Source organism: Anabrus simplex, chromosome 12, assembly GCF_040414725.1.
Source record: "Anabrus simplex isolate iqAnaSimp1 chromosome 12, ASM4041472v1, whole genome shotgun sequence".
NCBI classification, from domain to species: domain Eukaryota; kingdom Metazoa; phylum Arthropoda; class Insecta; order Orthoptera; family Tettigoniidae; genus Anabrus; species Anabrus simplex.
In genome coordinates this window covers 42085394-42110777 of record NC_090276.1, presented here as the reverse complement: position 1 = coordinate 42110777, position 25384 = coordinate 42085394, and the positions used below count along the sequence as shown (strand labels likewise).

General features: G+C 39.4%; 1 protein-coding gene across 1 annotated transcript in view; it reads left to right on the top strand.

The window, feature by feature from the left end:
* LOC136884433 (thyroglobulin) overlaps positions 1–25384 on the top strand; it is a 304800-nt gene that overhangs the window by 254779 nt on the left and 24637 nt on the right. The window contains exons 7-14 of the mRNA XM_067156595.2: positions 1765–1965; positions 4541–4756; positions 6038–6241; positions 11189–11377; positions 14748–14966; positions 20032–20215; positions 23667–23890; positions 24007–24162. Of these exons, the coding sequence (XP_067012696.2) occupies positions 1765–1965; positions 4541–4756; positions 6038–6241; positions 11189–11377; positions 14748–14966; positions 20032–20215; positions 23667–23890; positions 24007–24162 (1593 nt within the window). The remainder of the gene's footprint in view (positions 1–1764; positions 1966–4540; positions 4757–6037; positions 6242–11188; positions 11378–14747; positions 14967–20031; positions 20216–23666; positions 23891–24006; positions 24163–25384) is intronic.

The following is a 25384-nucleotide window of genomic DNA, read 5'->3' as shown; positions in this document are numbered from 1 at the left end:
AAAAGCAACTTTAAAAGAAGATAATCAACACAACAGACAATCAATAAGAAACTTGAAGACTGTTATATACATCAATTTTAACATTAAGCAAGATCAAGCCACCTAGTGTTTTTACAAAAAGTGCCCAATTACAGACGTTTTAGACTTTTTAAATATGTTTGATTAGAAAATAATTTTTTTTATCTTTTTACCATAGATGCGAATTGTAATTTAAGTACCTTTTTACACACCACATCACTAAAATCCCTCTACCTATTCCCCCCTACTCCCCCTCCCAAATTTCAAGCGCTTTAAGCAATAGTTATAAGTTCCCATGGGATGTAATTTAAGATTTTAATGTACTTGCTTATCAAATTATTTCATCTAAGCTATTTTAAAGACAGCTGAAAATGACCACTAAGTGGTCGAAACATGTCCTGTATATGATAATGTTTTTATAATTCTGCCTAAAGGCAAGAAAAAAGTATCAATTAGGTGGTGTTTTAAATTAATTTGTTTAATAATTTGTTGATACATGCCAATTAGTTGAGCATCTCATGTCTGTACTGCCAGATTTTCCTAGCCCACAGTTTTCAACATTTTCATAACACTACTACTATTTTTTTTTAAAATTATTTTATGCCCACACTGGAGCACTTTAATCAATCCATATACATTTAAGTCTTAAGAGTATTACGTACAAATTTGGCTTATGTTTCTTCTTCTGCTCCCTGAATTTCTTCATTCTTTCCGACCTGATTGCCCTTTCTTCGTCAGTTATGGTGTACTTAACTTATCTAAATCATCTTGGACTTCTTTGGTAGTCTTGATATGTGGCAGAAAAATGCAACCCTCTTCTGCATTATGTCTATTATTGACTCAGTTTCCTGGTATACAACTTCATTAGGTAATAATGACCATTGTCCATCTGCTAAGTGCTTTTTGTTTATGATTGTTCTAAGGACTTTTCTTTCAGTCTTGTGTAATTTATCTGTTGTTGATTTGGTGTTCAAACTGAATAGTGTTTCACTAGCATAGATTGCTTCTGGTTTAATAACGGAGTTGTAGTGTTTGAATTTTGCATTTATTGAGAGAGATTTCTTCTTGTAGGTTGGTCAAGTGATACGTTGTGCTTGTTTCTACTGATACTTTCTCGTTTAAGTTCCAAGTAATAAGTAAGATACTTGAATTTATTTACAATCTAAATTTGTTTGTTATTATTCATTGTGATAGTTGGTGTTTCAGTCTTGAAGGATGGCATCATTTCAGTCTTTTCAAATGAGATTTGTAGTCCGACTTTTGCTATTTCTACTTCTTTATTGAAAATCACCCAGAACACATTGTGCTGCTTTCCTTTGAATCTTTTTCAGTTCTCGTATCAAGTGGTCCTGGTGAGGGTCCCATACACTGGAACTATACTCTAAATGGGGTTTTACCAGAGACGTATACGCCCTATCTTTTACAGCCGTACTACAACCCGTAAATACTCTCATAACTATGTCAAGTGATCTGTAACCTTTCTTAACTACCTCGATTACGCCAATGAAGATCATTCCTTATTAACTCCTAGGTACTTACAATAGTGTTCCCCATGGGGTACTATCGTCTGATCAACACAGTAATTAAAACTGAGAGGAATTTTGTTAAGTCGGAGGTTTCAGAAAATCAGTAATGATGTATAAATTCTAATAAAATGTTCTGATAATCAAAGGGGTAACAGCTCTTAAAAAATGATGCCATGATGTAAATGGAGATGGTACAATGATTATGTAACTTGTTGACTAGGTAATGACTATGGTGTGTGCTGCCCATCATCGTTCAAAATCCAGAAGCCTGGAACTTGCCCTGCTAAGGACGATACTGATGAGATCGACTCCATCGGGTGTGGTATGAGATGCGAGCATGATCTAGAGTGTACATCTATGCAGAAGTGCTGTGTGTCTGACCGTTGTGGAAAACACTGCACCCAGCCTCAAAATGTGACAGGTCTGTTATTGAATGGTGTTATTTTTGTATACTCCATAGTAAGAAGTGTGCATCACCTATTTCTTGTATATTCAGTTTCTCTACATCTATTTCCTTCCCAACATCTCTTTGACACCTCATTTCTGTTTCCTACCTATATCACATTTGACACAAAGAAGAAAATACAACAGTACCTCAAATTCAGCCACTTATAAATGTAACCCACAGCTACACAATTCATGTTGCTATTTCCAAGTAAAAACTGGGATTGATGTAAAGAGAACTCTTCTATGTGAAGGTGCAGAGATTGCCCTTGTACTTTTGTGGTTTCACATTTTGTCCTTGCCTCCTCTTTCCGTTGCTGCCCCTTATGCTGCTGACCTCTTGTGTTACTCCTCTTACGAGTTTCTGCTTCTAAATATGACTTGAAGCAGATCTTTATAAACAGAATGCCTATGCAAGAATCATTCCTCACTCTGAATGTAGGCAATAAACATAAATTTGTATCCTGTGTTTTTACTGCAATTTAGCAATGTATACCACTAAATGGAAACATTTGCTGAGCATAGCACATGCTCTTCATTGTAGTCTTGAATGAAATTCACTAGAATCTAAAACAAAAAATGAGAAGCTAAGAGACAAAGGCCTTGTGTTGTTTGAGTCATCAGTCCATAGACTGGTTTGATGCAGCTCTCCACGCCATCCTATCCTGTGCTAACCTTTTCATTTCTACTATTGCATCCTACATCTGCTCTAATCTGTTTGTCATATTCATACCTTGGTCTACCCCTACCGTTCTTGCCACCTACACTTCCTTCAAAAACCAACTGAACAAGTCCTGGGTGTCTTAAGATGTGTCCTATCATTCTATCTCTTCTTCTCGTCAAATTTAGCCAAATCGATCTCCTCTCACCAATTCGATTCAGTATCTCTTCATTCGTGATTCGATCTATCCATCTCACCTTCAGCATTCTTCTGTAACACCACATTTCAAAAGCTTATATTCTCTTTCTTTCTGAGCTAGTTATCGTCCATGTTTCACTTCCATACAATGCCACGCTCCACACAAAAGTCTTCAAAAACATCTTTCTAATTCCGATATCAATGTTTGAAGTGAGCAAATTTCTTTTCTTAAGAAAGCTCTTCCTTGCTTGTGCTAGTCTGCATTTTATGTCCTCCTTACTTCTGCCATCGTTGGTTATTTTACTACCCAAGTAACAATATTCATCTACTTCCTTTAAGACTTCGTTTCCTAATCTAATATTTCCTACATCACCTGCCTTCGTTCGACTGCACTCCATTACTTTTGTTTTGGACTTATTTATTTTCATCTTGTACTCCTTACCTAAGACTTTATCCATACCATTCAGCAACTTCTCGAGATCTTCTGCAGTCTCAGATAAAATAACAATATCATCGGCAAATCTCAAGGTTTTGATTTCCTCTCCTTGGACTGTGATTCCCTTTCCAAATTTCTCTTTGATTTCCTTTACTGCCTGTTCTATGTAAACATTGAAAAGGAGAGGGGACAAACTGCAGCCTTGCCTCACTCCTTTCTGGATTGCTGCTTCTTTTTCAAAGCCCTTAGGCCTTACCCTCTCCAGATGACATAGTTGGGGAGAATATGAAATGAAATTACATGAACTAGCTTTTTTGTCAAGTCAGGAGAGAGAGGAATATGGAATGAAAATAAGTGTTGAGAAGAATAAGACAGTAGTCACCATGAATGAGAGGTAATAGGGAAGAAAGAGAGAATGTTGAAGTAAATGGTAGACCTTTAGAGGTTGTGAAAAGCTTCAAACATATGGGGAGTATACTTGTAGAAGATGGAAAAACAAACAAAGAAATTGGGAAGTGGAAAGTGGGTCCAGCAAAGCAACAGGTACCACTGCGTGAGGGGTGTAGTGTGGAAGTCCCAGAGAAATGCAGTAAAATTCTGTACTCCGCATATTACACACCAGTTTTGACATACACAGCAGGCACATCGATATAAACAAAATCATCAGCAATGATCTGCATCTAGTGTCATCACCCAGGTGGCAGATTCCCTATCAGTTGTTTGTAAAACCGAGCCTTTTCTTAAATATTTTCAAAGAAATTTATCGAAAAATTCCCTTGATAATTTATTCCAATTCTTTACTTCTCATCTTATAATTTAATATTTGCCCCATTTTGTCCCCTTGAATTCCAATAATATCTTTCCTACTTTTAAAAGTACCGCTCAAGCTTATTAGTCTACTCGTGTCATTCCACACCATCTCTCCACTGACAGCTTGGAACATACCATTTAGTAGAGCACCTTGCCTCCTTACTCTGACTACTCAGCCCAAAAACTGGAACATTTTTGTAATACTACTGCTTTCTTGGAAATCACCCAGAACAAATCTTGCTGCTTTCCTTTGGCTCTTTTCCAGTTCTCATATCAAGTAATTCTGGCGAGAGTCCCATGTGGACTAGAACCAAACTGTAATTGGGGTCTTACCAATCAGGTTATGGTTAATATAAGGATGCTGTTTTGAGAGTTAGTTTTGCATGCAAATAAAGGTAATTTTTTGTTGTTGTGAAAATCCATTACTGACATCTCTTGTTGTTCCAGTTTGCCTCCAACAGAAGATGCTGGCTGAGCTCCTCGTCATGAACGAGAGGGAAGGCAAGGGCTACGTTCCCCAGTGTTCGCCTATCACAGGCCAGTTTGAAACACGTCAGTGCAGTCGCAACGGTCTGGTATGTTGGTGTGTTGATTCAGTTGGCAACAAGCTTCCAGGTTCAATGGGACCTAGTGAGAAGGTCGTGTGCCCAGTTGTGCCAGAAGGTAAGTTCTCCAGCACTGTTTCTTTGAATCTAGCTTCCACATACAACTTTTCTAGTCAAGTGCAGATAGTTATTTAGAAGTTGTAAGTGCTATGAGGATGTAATAGTGCATTTGAATAATGGGTGCTTTGAAATGCATTGAGCAAAGCCCACCAATAATAATGAGGATATTTATTCCTATATATGCTTGGAGCAAATAAAAAAAAAAAAAAAAACAGGCCTTCGCAGATCCTTATATATGCTGCAGCTCACCCATGGAATCTGACTGCAAACACTTCTTGATGTATGGTACAAGTACAGGTATCACCTCATTGCATATCAAAAGTCTGTAGCTACGGTTTCTAACAAATCTTACTAGGTTTACTTCACCATGTGTGGAAGGCAGGCATGAACAGGCACTATGTGTTAACTCTTTTGGCTTCCCTGGTCAAGGTGGGGTTTTTATAACTCCTTGGCTTTTCCGTTTTTGCTAAGAAGCATCTTTAGCCAACAAATGTGAAAGAAATTTTGTTACTTGTAATAAAAATTATACCTTCTTCTGTGGTGTTCAATCCAAAGATTGGTTTGTACCATCTTTCCATGAACTCTGGTCTGTGGCTAGTCCCTTCAAGTCCAAGTAATAATCACAACCCTTGTCGTGAATGGTTCGTTTTATATATCCTCGACGTGCTCTACCTCTACAGTTCTTTCCTTCCACACTGCCTTCGAGTATTGTGTGCAGAAGACTTTCATGCCTCAAGATATGTCCAATCCAATTGTCTCTTCAGTAAGTAAGCATATTCCATAAACATGGCTTCTCTCCAACCCTTTTCAGAGTTTCAAAAATTTATACCATACATTGTTAATCCATCAATAGCTTCTGCTCCAGTTTTTCAAAACATTTTAGAAGGTTTTATTGCCCACGGATGCAATAAAATCAGCACCTAATGCTTGGAGTTGAAAAGCGGTTCATGGATGATCACATTTATGATCTCTTATCCAAAATCGTTGTATACCTGTTTCTCGATTCATAAAACCTCCCTAAATCAAAGCCATCTATGTATGTTTGCGTTTGTTTCCAATTCAATTTTTGCGAAGTGATCCACTTTTTTTTAAAACTCTTTTTTGCTTTGTACTTAGTGGCAGTAAACTCTTTTTTGCTTTGTACTTAGTTGCAGTCTGTATTTATAGGAAGTTGTTTATGCACAGTTACATACAGTACACTTCATTATCATAACAATAAATAGTTTTCTCGTAATTAAAAAAACATTTAAAAAAAATTTCAACCATTGTTATGTTGCAGCCAGAGCTAAGGGACGAAGCCTGACTTGCGATCGTAATATGTGTGCCCAGATGTGCGAATATGGTTTTAAGGTGGGCACTGATGGCTGTCCTACTTGCGAGTGCGATAATCCTTGTGAGGGCTTCGAGTGTGCTCCGGGAGAAGAATGTGTTGCTGTACGAGACGAAGGCTGCTCTGGCTTTATGTGTGCTACCTTTCCAGTCTGTAAGTACCATACTCGACTGAGACCAGGTGAATTTATTTCCTGTATTGTCTCTAGTCTTATTAGTAAATTATAGAGGAGTGAAAATTATGTTTAAGAAAATATCCTATTAAGTGTTGTATATAATTGGCATTTAACAAGACAAATATATCATCACCATAAATGTCCTTTCCTCAGCTCCAACTGGCTCAGGATGTTAATGGTACTTTTCCACTTTCCTCTATCTAACCACCATTTCTGCTGCTCACGTGTTCCAATCCAAGTTCCTTCTTATAATACTTTTCTTGATAGAGTCCAGCCATTTTATTCTGGGGCTTTGTCTTTTTTTCTCCTTCATTTTTACCTGCCATCATCCACTTCAGCCTCCCCTCTTTCATCCACTTAACATGCCCAAAGCATCTCAGTATATTCCACTCAGTTTTTCAAATTTTCTTCAAGACATGCATCATTTCTTACTCTGTCCTTTCTTATTTTTCGTATCATATTTCTCAAAAAAAAAAAAAAAAAAAAGAAATGGCGTATGGCTTTTAGTGCCGGGAGTGTCCGAGGACATGTTCGGCTCGCCAGGTGCAGGTCTTTTGACTTGACACCCGTAGGCGACCTGCGTGTCGTGATGAGGATGAAATGATGATGGAGACGACAAATACACCCAGCCCTCATGCCAGCGAAATTAACCAATGATGGTTAAAATTCCTGACCCTGCCGGGAATCGAACCCGGGACCCCTGTGACCAAAGGCCAGCACGTTAACCATTTAGCCATGGAGCCGGACATATTTCTCAAAAATTTCATCTCACAGCCTAGTTATTACGCTCCTGGATTTTTGTTAGCGTTCAGGTGCTTGCTACTTATGTCAGTATGGGTAAATATTGCTTCCTAATCCATTGAAGACACAATAAATGGCCACATTGTTGACTGTGGAATCAAATTTAATTTGCCAGCCAGTATTTTGAGCATACCTTTCACACAAAAACATGCATAAAATACCAACTAATAAAAATAATTTGCTCAAATTTTGCATTAATTCCACTGAAAGTTATGACTTACCCATAATTCATTCCTTGAATAACTGCTGGCTGTGGTAGAAATATTTCATTTGAAATAAATTCATGCTGATGATGATGCTTGTTGTTTTAAGGGGCCTAACATCGAAGGTCATCGGCCCAAAATAATTTCAAAAAGGGCAGATAGGTTTACTCTAAAACATCAACTTCGAATGGTGGGCAGACTCTAAAGTTTTGTAAGTATATTTCTGAAACGCCACTGTATCCACGAAGTGGATATATATTGGGATTATTGTCTTTTATTCTCAGATTTATAATCGCAAAGGTTCTTTTGAGTCACCGGCTGCGCGCGTTTGGAAGGACCTGTCGTGACACTTTCACTCTCAATTTCTTCCTCGAACTCGGATCCATTTTCCAAAACACCATTATTGCCAAAATCACCATCTAAAACAATGTCTACAAGCACTTTCAAACTCTCATTGTCATTATCATTTCTACTGCATAATGAATACTGTATACAGATCAAAATAAACTTTGTTCAACAATTCCGGGGTCACACAGAAATACAGACCGCATTGTTTACCAACAGTATATGCCTCTAGTTTCTAATAATGTGTGTTGTGAGAACTTATATTGCTAAGGGAATCTAATATACAAAGATCAGTGAGACAGTGCGTCATTGTGAGCTGAACTTGTCATTTAATTCATGCCAAGACACTGCGCACGACCACAGCTCTTCAAATTATTCAAATGGGTTAACATGTCCAAACTATCTCAGTTTATTTCTCTGCATTTTGTACAATTTCTTTTAAGATGTTTTCATCTCTTACTCTGTTCTTTCTTATATTTCTCAAAAATTTCATCTCATAGCATGGTTTTTACTCCCCTGGATTTTTGTTAGTGTTCAGTTGTCTATCACTTATGTCAGTATGGGTAAATACTACTTCTTGTCACCTCTTTACATGTCCTGGATATGGTACTCAAGTTCCTGATATACTAGTAAAAGACATTTCCCTGTTTCATCCTTTCACTGATGTCCATGTCCAGCCCTGCATCCTGCATCAGCTTTTCATAATTTCAAGGCTCTGTCCTGCAGTTTGCTTTCTCCTCTAGTCAGCCATTATCTTGATTTTCTCCATCGTTATTTTTATTCCATATGACAGCTGATGGTTAGATCTTTGCATGGATGCAGATATCTGCCAAGTTAGTGTCTTGGTGGATACAAACTGTTTGCTGATAATTTCTAAATAATGACGTTTATTGATTTTCACACAGGTATACTCTTATTTCTGCTTGTGGTTAGGCGACGCTTGACAGTGGTATGGGAGAAAAGTGATATATAAAGAGTCTTGAGACCATAACGCCATAAATCTAAAGTAAGCCTAACTGGCTAATGGAAGGAAGGAACAAAGGTCAATACTTCGGTAGTTGTCGCAAGAGATAATCCCTCATAAACCTTTGACTGTAGGGGTTCTGGTGCCAGGTGTGAGGCCTATTGTATTATGTTCACAGCTCTATCCGTTTCCTTTCCTTGGGTGTAATATACTGTAGTTAAATATTTACAATATCCACGGATAATCATTTGCGGATGCGGGTGCAGATGAAGGAAGTGCAGATGCGGAGCGGATGTGGATATTATTTTGTATATCCACGCAAGGCTCTACTGACGAATTAAGTATCTAACCAGCCTTTGGGCTGAATACTTAACAATCAAATGATGACCAATATGAAATGAAATGAAATGTCGTATGACTTTTAGTGCCGGTATATCCCAGGACGGGTTCGGCTCGCCAGGTGCAGGTCTTTCTGTTTGACTCCCATCGGCGACCTGCGCGTTGTGATGAGGATGAAATGAAGATGGAGACAACACATACACCCAGCCCCTGTTCCATTGGAATTAACCAATTAAGGTTAAAATCCTCGACCTGGCTGGGAATCGAACCCGGGACCCTCTGAACCGAAGGCCAGTACGCTGACCGTTCAGCCAACCGAGTCTGCATGACCAGTATCATCACTCACCACTTGTTTGTCCAACCCTTGTCCCGTTTCTCTAGGGGTCAGGTATGAGGCGAGATGAATCTGTCGTGGCGGGTTTTTATGACCGGATACCCTTCCTGACGTCGACCTCATCAGAGGAGTTGATGAGATGAAATGAATGATGTGATGTATGGTAGTAGGGAGAGGGTGAAACCCTGTGCTGGCACATAACCTACTCCTATTGAATAGCACCAAGGGGTCTGCTCAAGGCTTAATGTCCCCATCCGACGGATGAATCACCATCAACAGCGTCATATGCTCTCACTCCGTATGAGCATTGTGGGGAGGTTTGGAATTTAATTCTGGCTTTTGGCACGCAATCTAGTGAATAGATATTATATAACACAATAAAGTTCGGTGAATAGTCCTGTACTATCAACATAGATGAACAATCCACGACAGTGACCTTACTGTCCTTCGAAATAGTCCCCTCCCATAATCTCTTTCCTTTCAAAGTGCGCTTGAGTCGTTTTGATGCGTGACTTTTTGGCTCTGACCTTTTTCGGACAAGGGGATCCCAGAGAACACCATTCCATGCTTTGTTGTTTAGTTTCAGGGTCATACCTGAGACACCAGGTTTCATCCTCAGTGACAATACAGTTCAAGAAATCTGGTGTCGTATCCGCCGTTTCGACAAAATCCTGTGAAGCCTCTAAACGTGCCTGCTTCTGATCATCAGTCAGACGAGAACACGTTTTCCTCTTCCCTAACTTCTGGGTAACGATTTGTCGCATGGATTCATGGTTAATCTGCAGTTCATCCACTATCATGTGCACAGTTAATCGCCGATCATTCTTGATTAATGTCCTCACCTTTTCAATGTTTTCGTCACTGATGGTGGTCGCCGGTCTTGCGCTATAGGGGTTGTCAGAAACACTTCCCCAGCCTCCTCGAAAACGGGTGAACCACTCGTACACACATTTCAAGGACAGTGCTTGATCTTCATAAAGATGTACCAGCATCGCATGCCTTTTGGTGTCATGCCAAGTTTAAAATAAAACTGTACATTGATCTTTTGGTCGTTCATGTTCCTGTTCGCCGTTCAGAACCAACGCACTAAACACTCACTGTGTCAAACCGGTCTTACACGGTACACACACGATGCTCAACTGAACAACGTTGGGAGCAGGTGGTCAAAACCTGCTGCTACTCAGGTGCAGCGTTGTGTGTCGCCAGTGTTATCGGAACGACCGTTCTGACTTCATCATTCATTGTCACAGGTTGTATTATGCACCCATATTGACTTATGCGGCTGAGGTCTGGACAACAAGTAGGGAGGAGAGTAGAGTTCAAGCCAATGAAATGAAATTCCATAAGAAGTTTGAGGAAGGCAAGGAAAGACAGATTGAGAAAAGGGGATGTGAGAAAGGAGATCAGAATGGAAAGTTTCAATGAGAGAATTGATAGGAGTAAACTAAGATGGTTTGGACGTGGATGGAGGAGGAATTAATACCAAAACAGATGGTGGAGATGAAGTTCGAGGGAAAGAGAATGAGAGGGAGACACAAGGTGGGTTGGTTCAATAAAGAGGAGTGCAAGAAGGAGAAGAAGAAGAAGAAGCCTGGACTGAAATGAAATAATGGAAGAGGAATGGTGGAAGGAGAAAGGTAGGAAGAGAAGTGCCATAAATAACCCGACCTGGCAGGAGCTGGATTAGGAGACAGGAAGATGGTGACTGGGTATCTTTTGCTTTATTAATAAGAGAGTGATTTGGTGATGAGGAATACATAATGAAACACATTGAAAGTATAATAAATATGCCAATTAATTTTTTTATTTTATCACCTCTATAGAAATTTTCTATTTTCTAAATTTTGCCACCTTGATTGTGACATGTTATAATTCAGTTCTTGTACTAACAGACTTGTACTGTTTGATAATTTTGCAAAAATGTAATTTTTCCGTTAAGGTCGTCCGAAAACTGTGTACGTAAATCCTTGCAACATGGGAACTCCTCTGAGTGATCCGCTGACTGGTGATGTGGTGGTCTGCAATAGCGGTCAGAATAATGAAGACAACGAGTGCCCAAAAAGCCACGAGTGTACCTACATTGCAGCGACTGCCCAAGCTGTCTGCTGCCCACGTAGGGAACCTGTTGGTATGTTTATGTTTCTAGAACATTCAAATTTTTTTTTATAGTAGAGATAAAGTAAATTAAGATTTTGAGTCGAAAAGATACAGTTTTTTTTACATTAAATTTTTTGTTGTTGTTGTTGTTGTTGTTGTCTTTGGATTTAATCTTTTGGCTTCAAACAAGGTCTTGGATGCTTCCGTGTCTCTTGGTACAGTCCAGTTTAGGACACACTAGAACAATGGCATCCAGAATTCTGTACAGAATGCAGAGGTCCGTCCAGTGTGTGACTTGAAATCACTGACCAGCACGCTTCCATCTCCTTTCCCATCCGTCTTTTCTTCCCCGTCTCTTCTTGCAGTGAGGAAGTCTCCTTGCCTGTCACAACTTACCAGGACAGGTGTCGTCATGAGAAAACCAAAATTATTGTTAATGAAATATTAAGCACGTCAATTATCAATCAAAATTGCATGTCACGTGAGGGTAGGTGCTACGAATGAATGACAAATAATATGATGTCAAAATTATGGTGGTTGTAATTTTAAATTGACTCAGTAAATTCCTGGCAGGTGTTATTTTTTGGTATGTTTACAATAGTTGAAAAATATCATTGTGTCACGTAGCGTACAAAAAACAAATTGATTAATATGAGGGTCGAGTCATAAGTCATGGCAACTATTTTTATCCTCGCGAACAGGAGATAACATGGAAAATCTACGATATGCATTTGAAAATATAGGGCATGTACTTATGCATAGTGCTTGAAGACAAATTCTGGCTTCAGGAGATTCTTGTAGGAAAGTGACAGAACCCAGGCCATTGCTAAACATTGCTTTATTATGGTATAGACAGCAAATACACAAGACTGCATACAAAGGACAGGTCTCCACTGGTTACAGACCTTCGAAATAATCACCCAGCGTTCCCACTGTGCGTTGCCATCGGTGGAGCAGGCGCTGAATACCATTTGCTACATGTGTATCGCTAATGTGTGACTCCTCTCTCTGAAATGCTGTTACAATGTCCTCTTTGTTAGCAAACCGTTGTCCACCTAATGCTTCCTGCAGCTCTGCATGGCATTGGTGTGCATTTCTGCCTCAGAGAACTGCTGTTTTAATATACGATCGTTGCTCCTGCTTGCTGACTTCCATTTGTGATGCTCTCTCTCACTCACTCACTCACTGAACTTGGGGGCATGCTTAGACCTACACTGTTGTTTACATACACCATCTAGTCGCATCTTACGCAAGTATATACCGTACGTTCCCGGTGCATATCTTAGATTTTCCGTGTTGTCTCCTGTTCGTGAGAAAAAAAATAGTTGCCATGACTTATGACTCGACCTACATAGATTAAATAAAATGGATGTTCATATCTTTCCACATTGGCAAATGTACATCTGCTTTTACACCACAATAAAACTAGCACATGTTTGCCAATATGCGAGTAAACAATTTTCTTAAAATTGGGCACAAATGAACTTGTTAAAGAAAAACAAAAACAAATTCTCAGATTTTCATCTGAAATGCTTACTTGCAACCTTGGTTTATCCCTTTCTGACCTGAAAGAAAACTGGCGGTGTGAATTTTGTTTGTACGTCAAAAACTGACTAAAATGCTCTTAAATACATGTTTTTACAGTTTATTTTACAAAATAAGAACTATCGGCTGAAAAATAGAACCCACACAATTGTGCGTGTCAGGACTTCATTCACTACTTGCAAAAAATAAAAAATTCAATTCAGTACATGTGAATATGCACATGTACATGATCAAATGTTCTATTTTACAGTGTGGAACAATTTTAAACAATAATTAAAATCTTATACATTACATTTCTCATGTAGAGTACGAGTTTTGCTTTCACAGTCCTTTTTGTGACAGCACCCGCACTCCTGCATGCATTCCCTGTAAGGAAACCTAGCCCGCACATATGTGCGTATCAACATTCAAAACCTCATGGTATTACGTACGATGTTGTAAGTTCACAATTTATGTTCGCTACACAATTTACACACTTCATTGATTATATTCTGATATTCATTAAAGCTTCTAGGTTAATATGAATGCAATAAATAAATACTTACTTTAGGCATTACTGCTTCCCGCCATCTTGCTAATGAACTGTATTTTTAAACTCTTCTTCCTGCTCCCTGGTGGTCAAGTACTAAATAAAAACCGCTGAAGTACATGCTACATGTCCCGCACAAGCACTGCAGTCTGGTCTAGCATCTTACCGATGCCCAAAAATTCTCTCAGAAGGCGACTAAAAAAATAACTGAATTTTTAATGAGAGCTAAATGTCTCTTTCCTCAGTCAAGACTAGGATTAAGTTCCTACAGAGGCAGATTAAGAACACTGAATGTTTTATGTGTTCTGTTTAAAAAGTTTTTATTTTAAGTATGTAAAGCACAATATCGCTTTATGTAATGTTCCATTTTATCTCGTGTGTTCTCGTATTAAAGTCCAAAGTTATTTCTTCGTGGACAATGAGAATATTATTTACTACTCTCGGACAGTATTATTCATAAGTCTAAACCATCGGGTGTTTTATTTGGTTATTTACGTGTCAGTGTAACTGTAACCTCGACTAGCGTCGCTCTGCGGGAACTTGGTGAGTGATCTCACTAGGTACTCTTATGAGTCATGTCAGTATTTTGCTTTCTTGATTGTTCCTTGAGTTTGGAGACTGGTTTTTTTTGTTTTTTGTTTTTTTTTGAAATCATTTTGTAACTAAAGTCTCCAGTTTCTTTATTATCATTCTTCTTCCAGACCCGCAGAGAGTAGATATCCAAACTCTTCTATAGAATTTATAGAGTGCTTCCCGTTTCTTCTCCATCATAACAGCCATTTTCTTGTAGGTGTCATTATCACAGTGCTTACTTCACAAAACACTGAAGGTGACTGAAACTCAGAACTAATGAGAACTACACTTAACAACTCTTGCCTTCACCAGTAGAACATCTGCACTGATAAAAACCTGTTGAATCAAAAGCATTTTAACTATAACTGTCATTTCAGTATGTAAGAATAATTGCCTTAGAATTAAATAATTATATTTTTGTCAATTAAATCCCCTTAAATTTAAAAGATCATTTATCTTAGATTTAGAATGATTAGGTACTTTTAAGACAGTTTAATGTAGAAACATTACCTATAGAATCAATCCACATAAACCAGATTAACGAAATCTACATAAGCAGGTTCTGGTGTACTTGTAAGAAGAGTGTTTTATCCTTGAAGTTGATCAGCCATTGTACACTTAATTTTTAGATGTTCAGTATATACAGTATTTTTATAGTAACTAGTTTTAAATTGGGTCATATTTATTTTGTTCAGACAATCTCCCAGTTGAGGAAGATATTAAAATGTAATTCTCCTTTATGCTGTTCTTTCAGAGCCAACCAAGCTGGGTTTGTGCCCATTCCTGATGATAGACAGCTGTCAGAATGTGACAACATGTCAGACAGACAGTGGCTGTGAAGGAGATATGAAGTGTTGCTATACTAGTATGTGTGGAGCAGTGTGTGCCGATCCTCTGTTGCCCAGTTCTGAGCCAGCTATGGACCGTGAGCTCGAGTCGGTGGAGGAAGAGGAGACGCCTCGACCTCAGAGCAGTGAGTGTTACCACCTTTGCCTTGAAATCTGCAGTGGAGTGCTGTGATGCGTTGATCTATTTTGCTACTACAGTACAATTACTTAAATGTAAAAACCTTATGGAATAAAAATTCTGTTTGATATAGGCCACTGCATCTAGCTATGTAATATCTAGGGTGGATTTTCAGGTTACCAGGGCACTTTTCAGCAAGTATGACTGGCATCTTTAGTGTAATCTTTTCCTTTGTAGCATTGGTTTTATGACCCTGTAAGGGGAAATAATGGATATAGTAGTAAGATTTATTAGAAATAAATCGTACGCCCTCGAGTGAGGATGAGCATAAAGGTCCGGAATACCGGACAAGTTGGCCGTGCGGTTAGTGCCGCGTGATTGTGAGCTTGCATCCGGGAGATAGTGGGTTTGAACCTCACTGTCGGCAGCCCTGAAAAAGGTTTTCCGTGTTTTCCCATTTTCACACCAGGAGAATGCCGGGGCTGTAGCTTAATTAAGGCCACAGCCGCTTGCTTCCCACTCCTAGGCCTCTTCCTATCCCTTCATCACCTTAAGACCTACATGTGTCGGTGCAACATAAAACAAATAGAGAAGAAAAAAAAGATCCAGAATACATAACTTATAGTATATAGAGTAGTTATAAAAATGAAATTATACTTAATTTTTGCTGGAAAATTCATTGTTAGCCAAAGATTACAATTTCAGGTATAAATGCAACTGTATAATTTTTAGAGAATCTTTTACGATCCAAACAGGAGGCCTCTGACAACCCATCGACCAAGAGGAATATTACGAAGGGCATATTATATTCTTTTACACTTTATTTTTCCCTACCCAAATGAAGTACATTACAAATCATTACGTCGACCTTCTCAATATAATCTCCTTGTAACTGTGTGCACTTTTGCCATCGATGTATCAGTCTCTCCAGACCTTCCTGAAACCATTCTTTCTGAGTGCTGCGTACCCATGCCTTGACAGCTGTGTCCAGCTCTGCAAAATCTGCAAAACGGCAACCACGCAGAAGTTTCTTCATATTCCCGAACAGGTGACAATCACTTGGTGCCCAGTCGGGAGAGTGTGGTGGGTGTGGCTGCACCGTGAATCCCATTTGATCAATGGCAGCGGTGGTCTCTTGGCTCATCACCAGTCACAAGCCTAGCCATGAAGTCAGCTGGATCTTGATCATGGTGTTGCAAAAGTTATCTGCACACGTCTACATGCCTCTGCTTTTCGTCTGCAGACAAGAGTCTAGGTACCCACGTGGACGACACCTTCCCCAACTGTAAGTGGCCGTGCACGATCCGCTGCTGGGTGTATTGGCTAATTCCCATGGCTGCCTCCGTTTCCGTAAATGTGATTTGTTTCCTTGGATAGCCTGTTCAACCTGGGCAATGTTGGCTGGTGTTGACACTATCACGTTCCTTCCAGAACTGGTTCCGTTGTCCACCGATGTGTGCCCTGTTTTCCAACCTTCCACCCAGTTGTAAACTGTTTTCCATGACGGCATGTGTTCTCCACAGATTGCCACCAAGCACCAATGAATTTCTGCAGTGGTTACACCTTCTTTCCATAGGAACCAAGTCGTATAGCGCTATCCCTGATAGTTGTTTTCCATGTTGTCTGCTCGTACACTTTCAGTATTATTATAAAATGGCTATGACAAGTGCATTCGTTGGCCCCTGTGCGTGTGCTGCTACCAAACGGTGGAACAAGGCACTAGTTACACGTCACCACCCGATTTACAACCAGGAACGAAACAGTATTACATTTTCTTGAAGAAAACTAGTTGATTGCACGCTCAAAGCACTGCACAGATATTAATACAGAATTTTGGAAAATATCAAATCAAACAAATTCCTTCGATAGGCATTAAAATTGTTACAATGACTTAACGCACGCACGCTGTTAGCTTCGTCAACAATTTGGCACACGTGTTGTTGCAGCTGGTTCGTTGCGACTGTAGCGCAACACTCCGGTGGGGCAAACATGTGAACCATACTCAGATGTACAAAAAATAAAGTGTAAAACAATATACAATATAGACATGGTATACAAATTGCTTGTTTTTCCAGATTAACATCCTGAGATTGTTTGCATGTCCCTCTCGAAGCAAATGGTAGGATCTGACGCCATCGCTTTATTCTCTTTCTTATTGATGACTATGATGTCCACTCTTCATGGTGAGTCATCGGTAGAGACCCAGTGAACCTCCTATCCACGTTGCCTCAGGCCTTCGGCAATATTGATATCCTTACTCAGTGGTGACTATTGTTACGCAGTAAACTGGTGCTCCTGCAGAACCCCAGCACATGTCCAAGCATTTCAGTCTTGTTGCAACTGTTTTGGCAGCAACGGGTTGAGCTGAAAGTTCTGCCAGGAACCAGTCTTACTGCATTTATGGCTGTTACCCAGGTTGCAGGATTCCCTATCTGTTGTTTACCTAGTCTTTTCTTAAAAGATTTGAAAGAAGTTGGAAATTTATCGAACACCGCTCTTGGTAATTCCTCTTCCTATAAAATTAATATTTGCCCCAATTTTTCCTCTTGAATTCCAACTTTATGTTCATGTCTTTACTACTTTTAAAAACTCCATTCAAGCTTATTCATTCTTTAATGTCATACCATGCCATCTCTCGACCGACAGCTCAGAACATACCACTTAGTCAAGCAGCTTGTCTCCTTACTCCCAAGTCTACCCAGCCCAAAGTTTGCAACATTTTAGTAACACTACTCTTTTGTCATGGAAACATGAAAACCATAAAAACAAAACGATATAAAGAAATATAAAGTATAAATTAAATCTAATGGCAAATTTCTGAGTTACACTACGTTGGCTCAGTACAATGCTACTTGCAGTAGGGTTCGGCAGACCGGAACATTCACTTGTTCCGCAACATTAAGAGCTTGAGGTGGAGTGTTTTGGTACAGAGTGCCGGGACACGGGACACAGGACTGTAACTGCGTCCTAGAGAGAACTTTGAGAGGCAACAGGACATGCTCCGCTTCAGCTGGAATGTGCCTGAACCGAACACGCTGTGTCAAGGCCGCACTAGATAGATTAGTTGGCCTTGGCTGTGTCTGCCTGTCGATACCGGCTGTGTGCCGCCCTGTGCTGGAGTGTCAACATTTTTTCATTCAGTTATATCTTTAATTCCAAAGCGACGACCCACATTTTTCTTGGGCTTAAAAGTTTCCTTAAAGTCCAAATTAATTTTTAACGTCAATCCCCGAGAAAGTGTTGAGGGAAATTTTCGAGATATTAATTACTCACTAATTACTCACAATACAGGCCAATACACATTCAACTGGTGAAAATATCCTTGAATTGGTTACTTTTAAACATCAGCACTGCCATTGTAACCGTGTTATGTTTATTTTATATTGACCGGAAAACTCTTAACCTAAAAGCAGCCTTTAAATGTGATTATTGGGCGCGAATTTCAGTGTTCCGACTGTTCGTTCACGTTCCCTGCACCTTTATGCTGGACCATGGCACACACCACACAGCATGTTCCGTACAGGCACATTCCCAATGGCGTAGAGCATGTAATGTTGCCTCTCGAAGTTCTCTCTACACTGCGCAGTTAACAATCCCGCGTCCCGTGCACCCGCTGCACAGTTTAGCTAGTAGGCGAAGGGCAGTGCATAGTGGCGCTTCTGATGGGACAGCGAGTCAGTGTCTGCGGCTCGTTGAGAATGTTTCGGAACAATTGACATTCGGTGTTCTGGAACAGCGGAACATAACAGTGTGCCGAAACAAGGACATAGTGCCCAACCCTAACTTGCAGAGCCACATCTATACCATACATAAATCCTGTTGGGTGCAGGTTCATCATATAGATCCATATTGATACAGTTTAAATTAAGAACTAGTGTTAGGTTTAATGGTCCACCCAATCAATACTCTTCACTTTACAAGTGAAAACTATTTAATGTTAAAATATATTAAACATATTTTGGAACATGTTTCGTTTTATTTTAAAACTTCTTGAGCCATAACATCTCGTAACAGATTACGGTACTCATTGTTGCCGTCTAATAATTTAAAAAATGGAAGAACCCATGTTCTTTGAGAACTGTTTGAGAATAAAGTAAAGACAATAAATAATATTTACATGAAATTGTCCACCACTTCTTGTAAAAAATTTTTTTCTTTTTCAATGTTAAAATTTGCTACCAGCACTGCATGTCATATTTACAAGAAATGTCATTCAAATTTTATCATTGAAGAAATTTTTTTTACAAGAAGTGATGGATAATTTTACATAAATATTATTTATTGTCTTTAGTGTATTCTCGAATGGTTCTTGAAGGACATGGGTTCTTCCATTTTTAAAATTATTATACAGCAACAATGAGTATTGTAATCTGTTACGACCGGGCGAGTTGGCCGTGCGGTTAAGGTCACGCAGCTGTGAGCTTGCATAGTGGGTTCGAACCCCACTGTCGGCAGCCCTGAAGATGGTTTTCCGTGGCTTCCCATTTCTACACCAGGCAAATGCTGGGGCTGTACCTTAATTAAGGCCATGGCCGCTTCCTTCCAACTCCTAGGCCTTTCCTGTCCCATCATTGCCATAAGACCTATGTGTGTCGGTGCGACGTAAACGTAATAGAAACAAAAAACGGTTATGAGACGTTACGGCTGAAGAAGGCTTAAAATAAGACAAAACATGTTCCAAAGTATGTTTAATATATTTTAATATTAAATAGTTTTCACTTGTAAAGTGAAGTGTATTGATTGGGTGGACCATTAAACCTAACACTAGTTCTTAATCTTCCATGTATACCATGCAAATTTTCCCTGCATACTGTGCAGGGTGCCATTCAAGTAGAGTTATTTATTAATTTATTTAGTTTTCCTGAGGAATTCTGAGGGGCTCCTTAAGCCCAAGGACTGCTTGCATTGCAGACCTTCAGGCCTCTGGTACTGTGTTAGTATTGAGAAATTCAGTAATGAGTCAGTCACAAGTGCATTCTGGGTTAGATTTTTAAAAAAAGCACAGCAAGCCTCCATATTTATTTTGTGAACCTTGGATATCATATACAGTATTGTGGTAATGATTGTTTCAGTGTGCGAGTATCTGCGTGACTTCTCGGATAAGATGGAAGGTACTAGAGAAGGTATGGTCCTGGCCCTGCCTCCCCCTGCCTGCACAGAGGACGGCTCCTTCGATGCTACTCAGTGCAGAGATGTTGATGGACAGAAGGAGTGCTGGTGTGTTGACGAGTTTGGATCTGAGATTCCCCAGTCTAGGTGAGATTTTTTTTTCACTCTTTCTGTAAACTTTTCCCCTTGTTTAGAGTGTAAACACTGAGTAGACTGAAGAAACTGCTTACTTTATATTTTTTTATACAGCAGGTTCATGTGTCTGTTCTTTGTTGTTGCAAAAGAATATAAACTACTTTTTCCTTGAAATCTGAATACTATAAATTGAACAATTCTGTTTTGTCTTCCATCTGTTGTTTAAATATGCAAGTGTGGTCTCCGATCATTGTACGCACATTTTGTTGCATACATCAAAGATGAAAATGGTTTCTCTTGTAATTCAAAAAATAATCACCTCTATGTTATCTTGGTACGAGCCGTTTTACACAAATTGGTATTTTTTTTTTTTGTGTTATTATCCAGGTGTCTGCTACATATGTCAGTATTGGGCAGTAGTCATCATCATCATCATCATCATCATCATCATCATCATCATCATCTGGAGTATTTTCCAACCACAGGCTGGGTCTGTTTGGAGCATAAGCCTCTCCACCGTTTTCTGTGCATCCACCACTTTTCTTCTGTCACTGTCATCCATTTCCCTCCTCTTGCATCGATGCTCTTCTTTACACCGTTCAGCCATCTGTCCCTCGGTCTTCCTCTAGGTCTCCTTCCCTTCAACTCCATTTCTAACATCTCTTTTTTGGTGTCCTCTCTTCTCCCATGCTCTTAACCTGTCCATATCACTGCAACCTTGATTTTTCTACCTTTTCCTGTAGGGGTACCTCAATTACCATTTCCTAAACTCCCTCATTTCATACTCTGTCCATTCTTGTTAAACCTACTCGACACCTTTGAAACTTCATTTCCACTGCTTGTCTTCTACTTTTATCCCTCTCCTTTATCACCCATGTTTCTGATCCACATGTTAAAATTGGCACAAAATAAGTCTTGTAGATAATTGCTGTACATCTCTGTCATACATCCTTGTTCCATATAAATCCTCCCACACTTTTAAGGAATCCATTTGCATATCTTCCTCCTTCACTGATTTCCATCCTGTTTCCTCCATTTTCTTCAATTACACTTCCCAGGTATTTAAAGCTTTCAGCTCTTTTCAGCTGCTGCCCTCTAATGTCATGCCATTATATGTTCAGTTCTTGTTTCGTGTTGTTACCAGCATTTCACTCTTTTGGGCTGGGAACTCCATTCCATAACATAACACAGCTTCCTCCCATATATTTATCTGTTCCTGAACTTCATTCTAACTGTTTCCCCATATTAGTAAGTGTAGTACATCTTATAAATCACCTCTTTACACTGCATTAGTACTTCCTTCCTCCATACCATGTTTCTCACACTCAGGTAGAATGCATTTCCCTGTTCAATCCTTTTACTGATATCTTTTTTTTTTTTTTTGCTATGGGCTTTACATCGCACCGACACAGATAGGTCTTATGGCGACGATGGGATAGGAAAGGCCTAGGAGTTGGAAGAAAGCGGCCGTGGCCTTAATTAAGGTACAGCCCCAGCATTTGCCTGGTGTGAAAATGGGAAACCACGGAAAACCATTTTCAGGGCTGCCGATAGTGGGATTCGAACCTACTATCTCCCGGATGCAAGCTCACAGCCGCGCGCCTCTACGCGCATGGCCAACTCGCCCGGTACTGATCTCTTTGTCCAGCCTTGCACCCTGCATCAGTTCACTTCCTAAGTACGTGAAGCTCTCCACAGTTTCAAGGTTTTCTCCCTTTATTTTTATAATTCTTTTCCCTTCCCTTTCTCCTTTAGTCAACACCGTTGTCTTACTCCTTTTCGCATTGCCTTTCATTCCATAATTTTCAGTAATCTCAATCAATATGTCAAGTTGCCCTTGAACTTCCCCTTTGTTTGCTTCCGACACCACAATGTAATCTGCACACAGCATTATCTTCAGCTCACTGTCCACATATTTTACCTTTGTCCCCTTCACAATTTCATCACTAACCATTATGAATAACAGTAGTGACAGTACACTGTGTTTCAGTCCAATCTCATTCCAAAACTACTGTTCTCCTCATGTGTCTGGACACTGCTGCTGTCTTTCTAACATAGATTGCTCTTAAGACTGATGTTTAGTTATCCTTAACTCTTTCGCTGCACTATTTTTAAACAGAACACTTACAGAAAAAATTTAATTTTTTTCATATTTTCCAAATGAAGTGAACTTAATTTTTTTAAAGGTTAGTGACATTCAACACCATTGCACAATTTTTAACTCAACTTTGGCAAACTAGTAGTGACATTTGACCTTGAAACACACATTACTGTGATACATCTCTGAACATTGAACTGGACACATTGCAGGCTGTCCTGGGCAATTCTTACAAAAAAAATACTGTCTGTTTTCTCCTACACAGTCCCTTTAATTTCTTTGAACATTTTGCTGGTGATATGCAACAAACGAGACATTTAGGTTTGTGACTCTTATCCTGCTGCTCCCCAAGAAAGTGCCTCTCCGTTAGGCGTGCTTGAGGTATGTAATCAGAAGGTCTTCCTTGTTTCACTGACGGACTGCGCCGATACTCTCACAGAAGTCCCATTATGACAGAATTTCTGAAGTCAGGAGCACTAATTGCCCTTTTTTGAAGCTTATTGTACAATATTCTTCCATTCATTAGTGCAGTTTCAATGTCATCACTAATATCCCGCTAGTCCGATACAAAATGAAGATCTTCCTCTTTGGCACTTTCTTCCGAACAATCACTATGCACATCATCACTTGCTTCATTGTCCAAATTTACTGAACAGTCTGAATCAGAATCAGCCATTAAAAGATTGAAGATTTCTTCACTGTCATTACTAATGTTGCTCCGCGCGCTCATAGCTGCTGAGTGAAGCCTGCTATTGGCCAGACAGCTGACAGGAATGTTGGCGGGCAGGCGGGTGAAAGATAACAATAAACATAGGTCCAGTATTGGCGGCAACATTTTCAAACAATGCTTAGTACATAGTCAATACATGACAATAGATGTTTGTATTATTAAATGCACCTTTATTAAAGAAGCGCGCGGAAACTATAGCAGGAAAGTACCAAGTCGACAAAAGTCGATTACCGCAGCGAATGCTATAGAGAAGTAAGTCGACACCCGGCGAGTTGGCCGTGCGCGTAGAGGCACGCGGCTGTGAGCTTGCATCCGGGAGATAGTAGGTTCAAATCCCACTGTCGGCAGCCCTGAAGATGGTTTTCCGTGGTTTCCCATTTTCACACCAGGCAAATGCTGGGGCTGTACCTTAATTAAGGCCACGGCCGCTTCCTTCCAACTCCTAGGCCTTTCCTATCCTATCGTCGCCATAAGACCTATCTGTGTCGGTGCGACGTAAAGCCCATAGCAAAAAAAGAAAGTAAGTCGACAAAAGGCGACTTCCGCAGCGAAAGAGTTAAGATCTCCATTTGTTACAACTTTCTGTCTTCTGTCCTTCGCAGAAGTCTTCACTTCACTTTAATCTTTTGTTACAGGAGTTTTGATGCCACCAACTGCACCAGGCTGCGAGAGGAACTCGACTGCCTGGGCATGACTTGTCGACTGGGCTGTGATTACGGCTTTGTGATGGACCCTGAAACTCGTTGTCCACGCTGTGAATGTCGCAATCCTTGCGATTCTATAGACTGTGCTGAAGATGAAGAATGTCACATCGTGGAAGTAAACTGTGAAGACGAATATTGCCCACCGGTACCGTCATGTGAGTACCAGTCCCTTTGCATTATTATAACTCATCATCATCATCATTTTCCCTGAATATGAGGAAACAGAATTCAAAAGACACATGATCTCTAATTTTACTCGTTTTTATTCTAGGTTTGCCGAAGAAACCAGGTCAGTGTCCATACCTCGTTCCTGTGACTTCTGGTAACTGCGACTACGAGTGCCGATCTGATCATAACTGTAATGTAACGGCCAAGTGTTGTTCGAACGGCTGTGGTACTCGGTGTGTTGAACCAGTCATGATGACAGGTGAGTTTGAATATTCAATACCAGGATTTATGGTTTAACTTCAAGTTCTTAGTTGGTAGTTCATCATTGCATATTTTCTTCTTAAGAGGTGTTTCCCGGTCCATCAATTCTGGTCATATGTGCCAAGTTTACTACTGACAATGAGCAGGATTGATAGTTGTTATTTTTTATGTTACCATTTGCTCTCCCATGCAGAAACATTCTTGAGATATTGCATGGTACATTTCAGTTTGAACATGTAATCATTGTCTGGATTAAGAGTATGTTTTATGGAAACAGTAAGGATTTTAGTTATACAATGGCATTTCTGTAGTTCATGCATACTAAGAGGAACAGTAGGTGTTAAGACAAAGAAAGACATTAAAAATTGTTTTCTCCATTTTAAATGTTGTGTATTCTTACATATATTTTAATCTCTGCATGTATATCTTTTTGCATTGGAGTTTTTTAACTATGATATACTGTCAGTTGTACCTGAGGATGTTCTCAAAGGAGGACAAAACATGTACTACATTAATTAATATGACTGTGAATTCCATTTAAATTTAGTGGATGTCAAATAGTCTTGAAAAATGTGTGCTCAACTTATATGTCGACACGGATCTAATTAAGTTCATTATGCATCATGATTTAATTTATATAAATATTCAATTTATTTAGATTACAATGTGAATGGAATGCTATTTAAAATTCCATTGCAATATATTTTGTCCGAATGATCAAATGAATCAGTCTGTCCTATGAAACTCTCCTGAATTCAACTCCAACATGGTATTTTCATAAATTCACCAGGTCATAGGCTGATTGGTGTTGCTATAGCGTAACATTATAGAAAAACTCAAAACTACATGGCAGCAATGTAATTAGCATACTTAGCTTATTGGGCCATATATAGAAACATAATGAACGTAAAAAGGAACATGTAAAAGGATAAACACTGTACCACATGGTACATTATGTAGATAAGAAAATCAATAAAATAATAAACAATCAAAGGAAAGATAGACAAAAAACCCAAAACGAAGACCACTAACGGTAATATGAATAGACAGACAACAGGATGTGGAGGGTGGTGGACAACCCTTACGGGAAAGTAACTTGGTGATGTACTCTTGAGCAAAACAATCAGGTTCCTTACAATACCGTTTATAAAAGATAAATTTCTTAATATTCACTTGGTAATAACTTTCAAAAATTGATGTAAAAAATATACCTTGCCCAA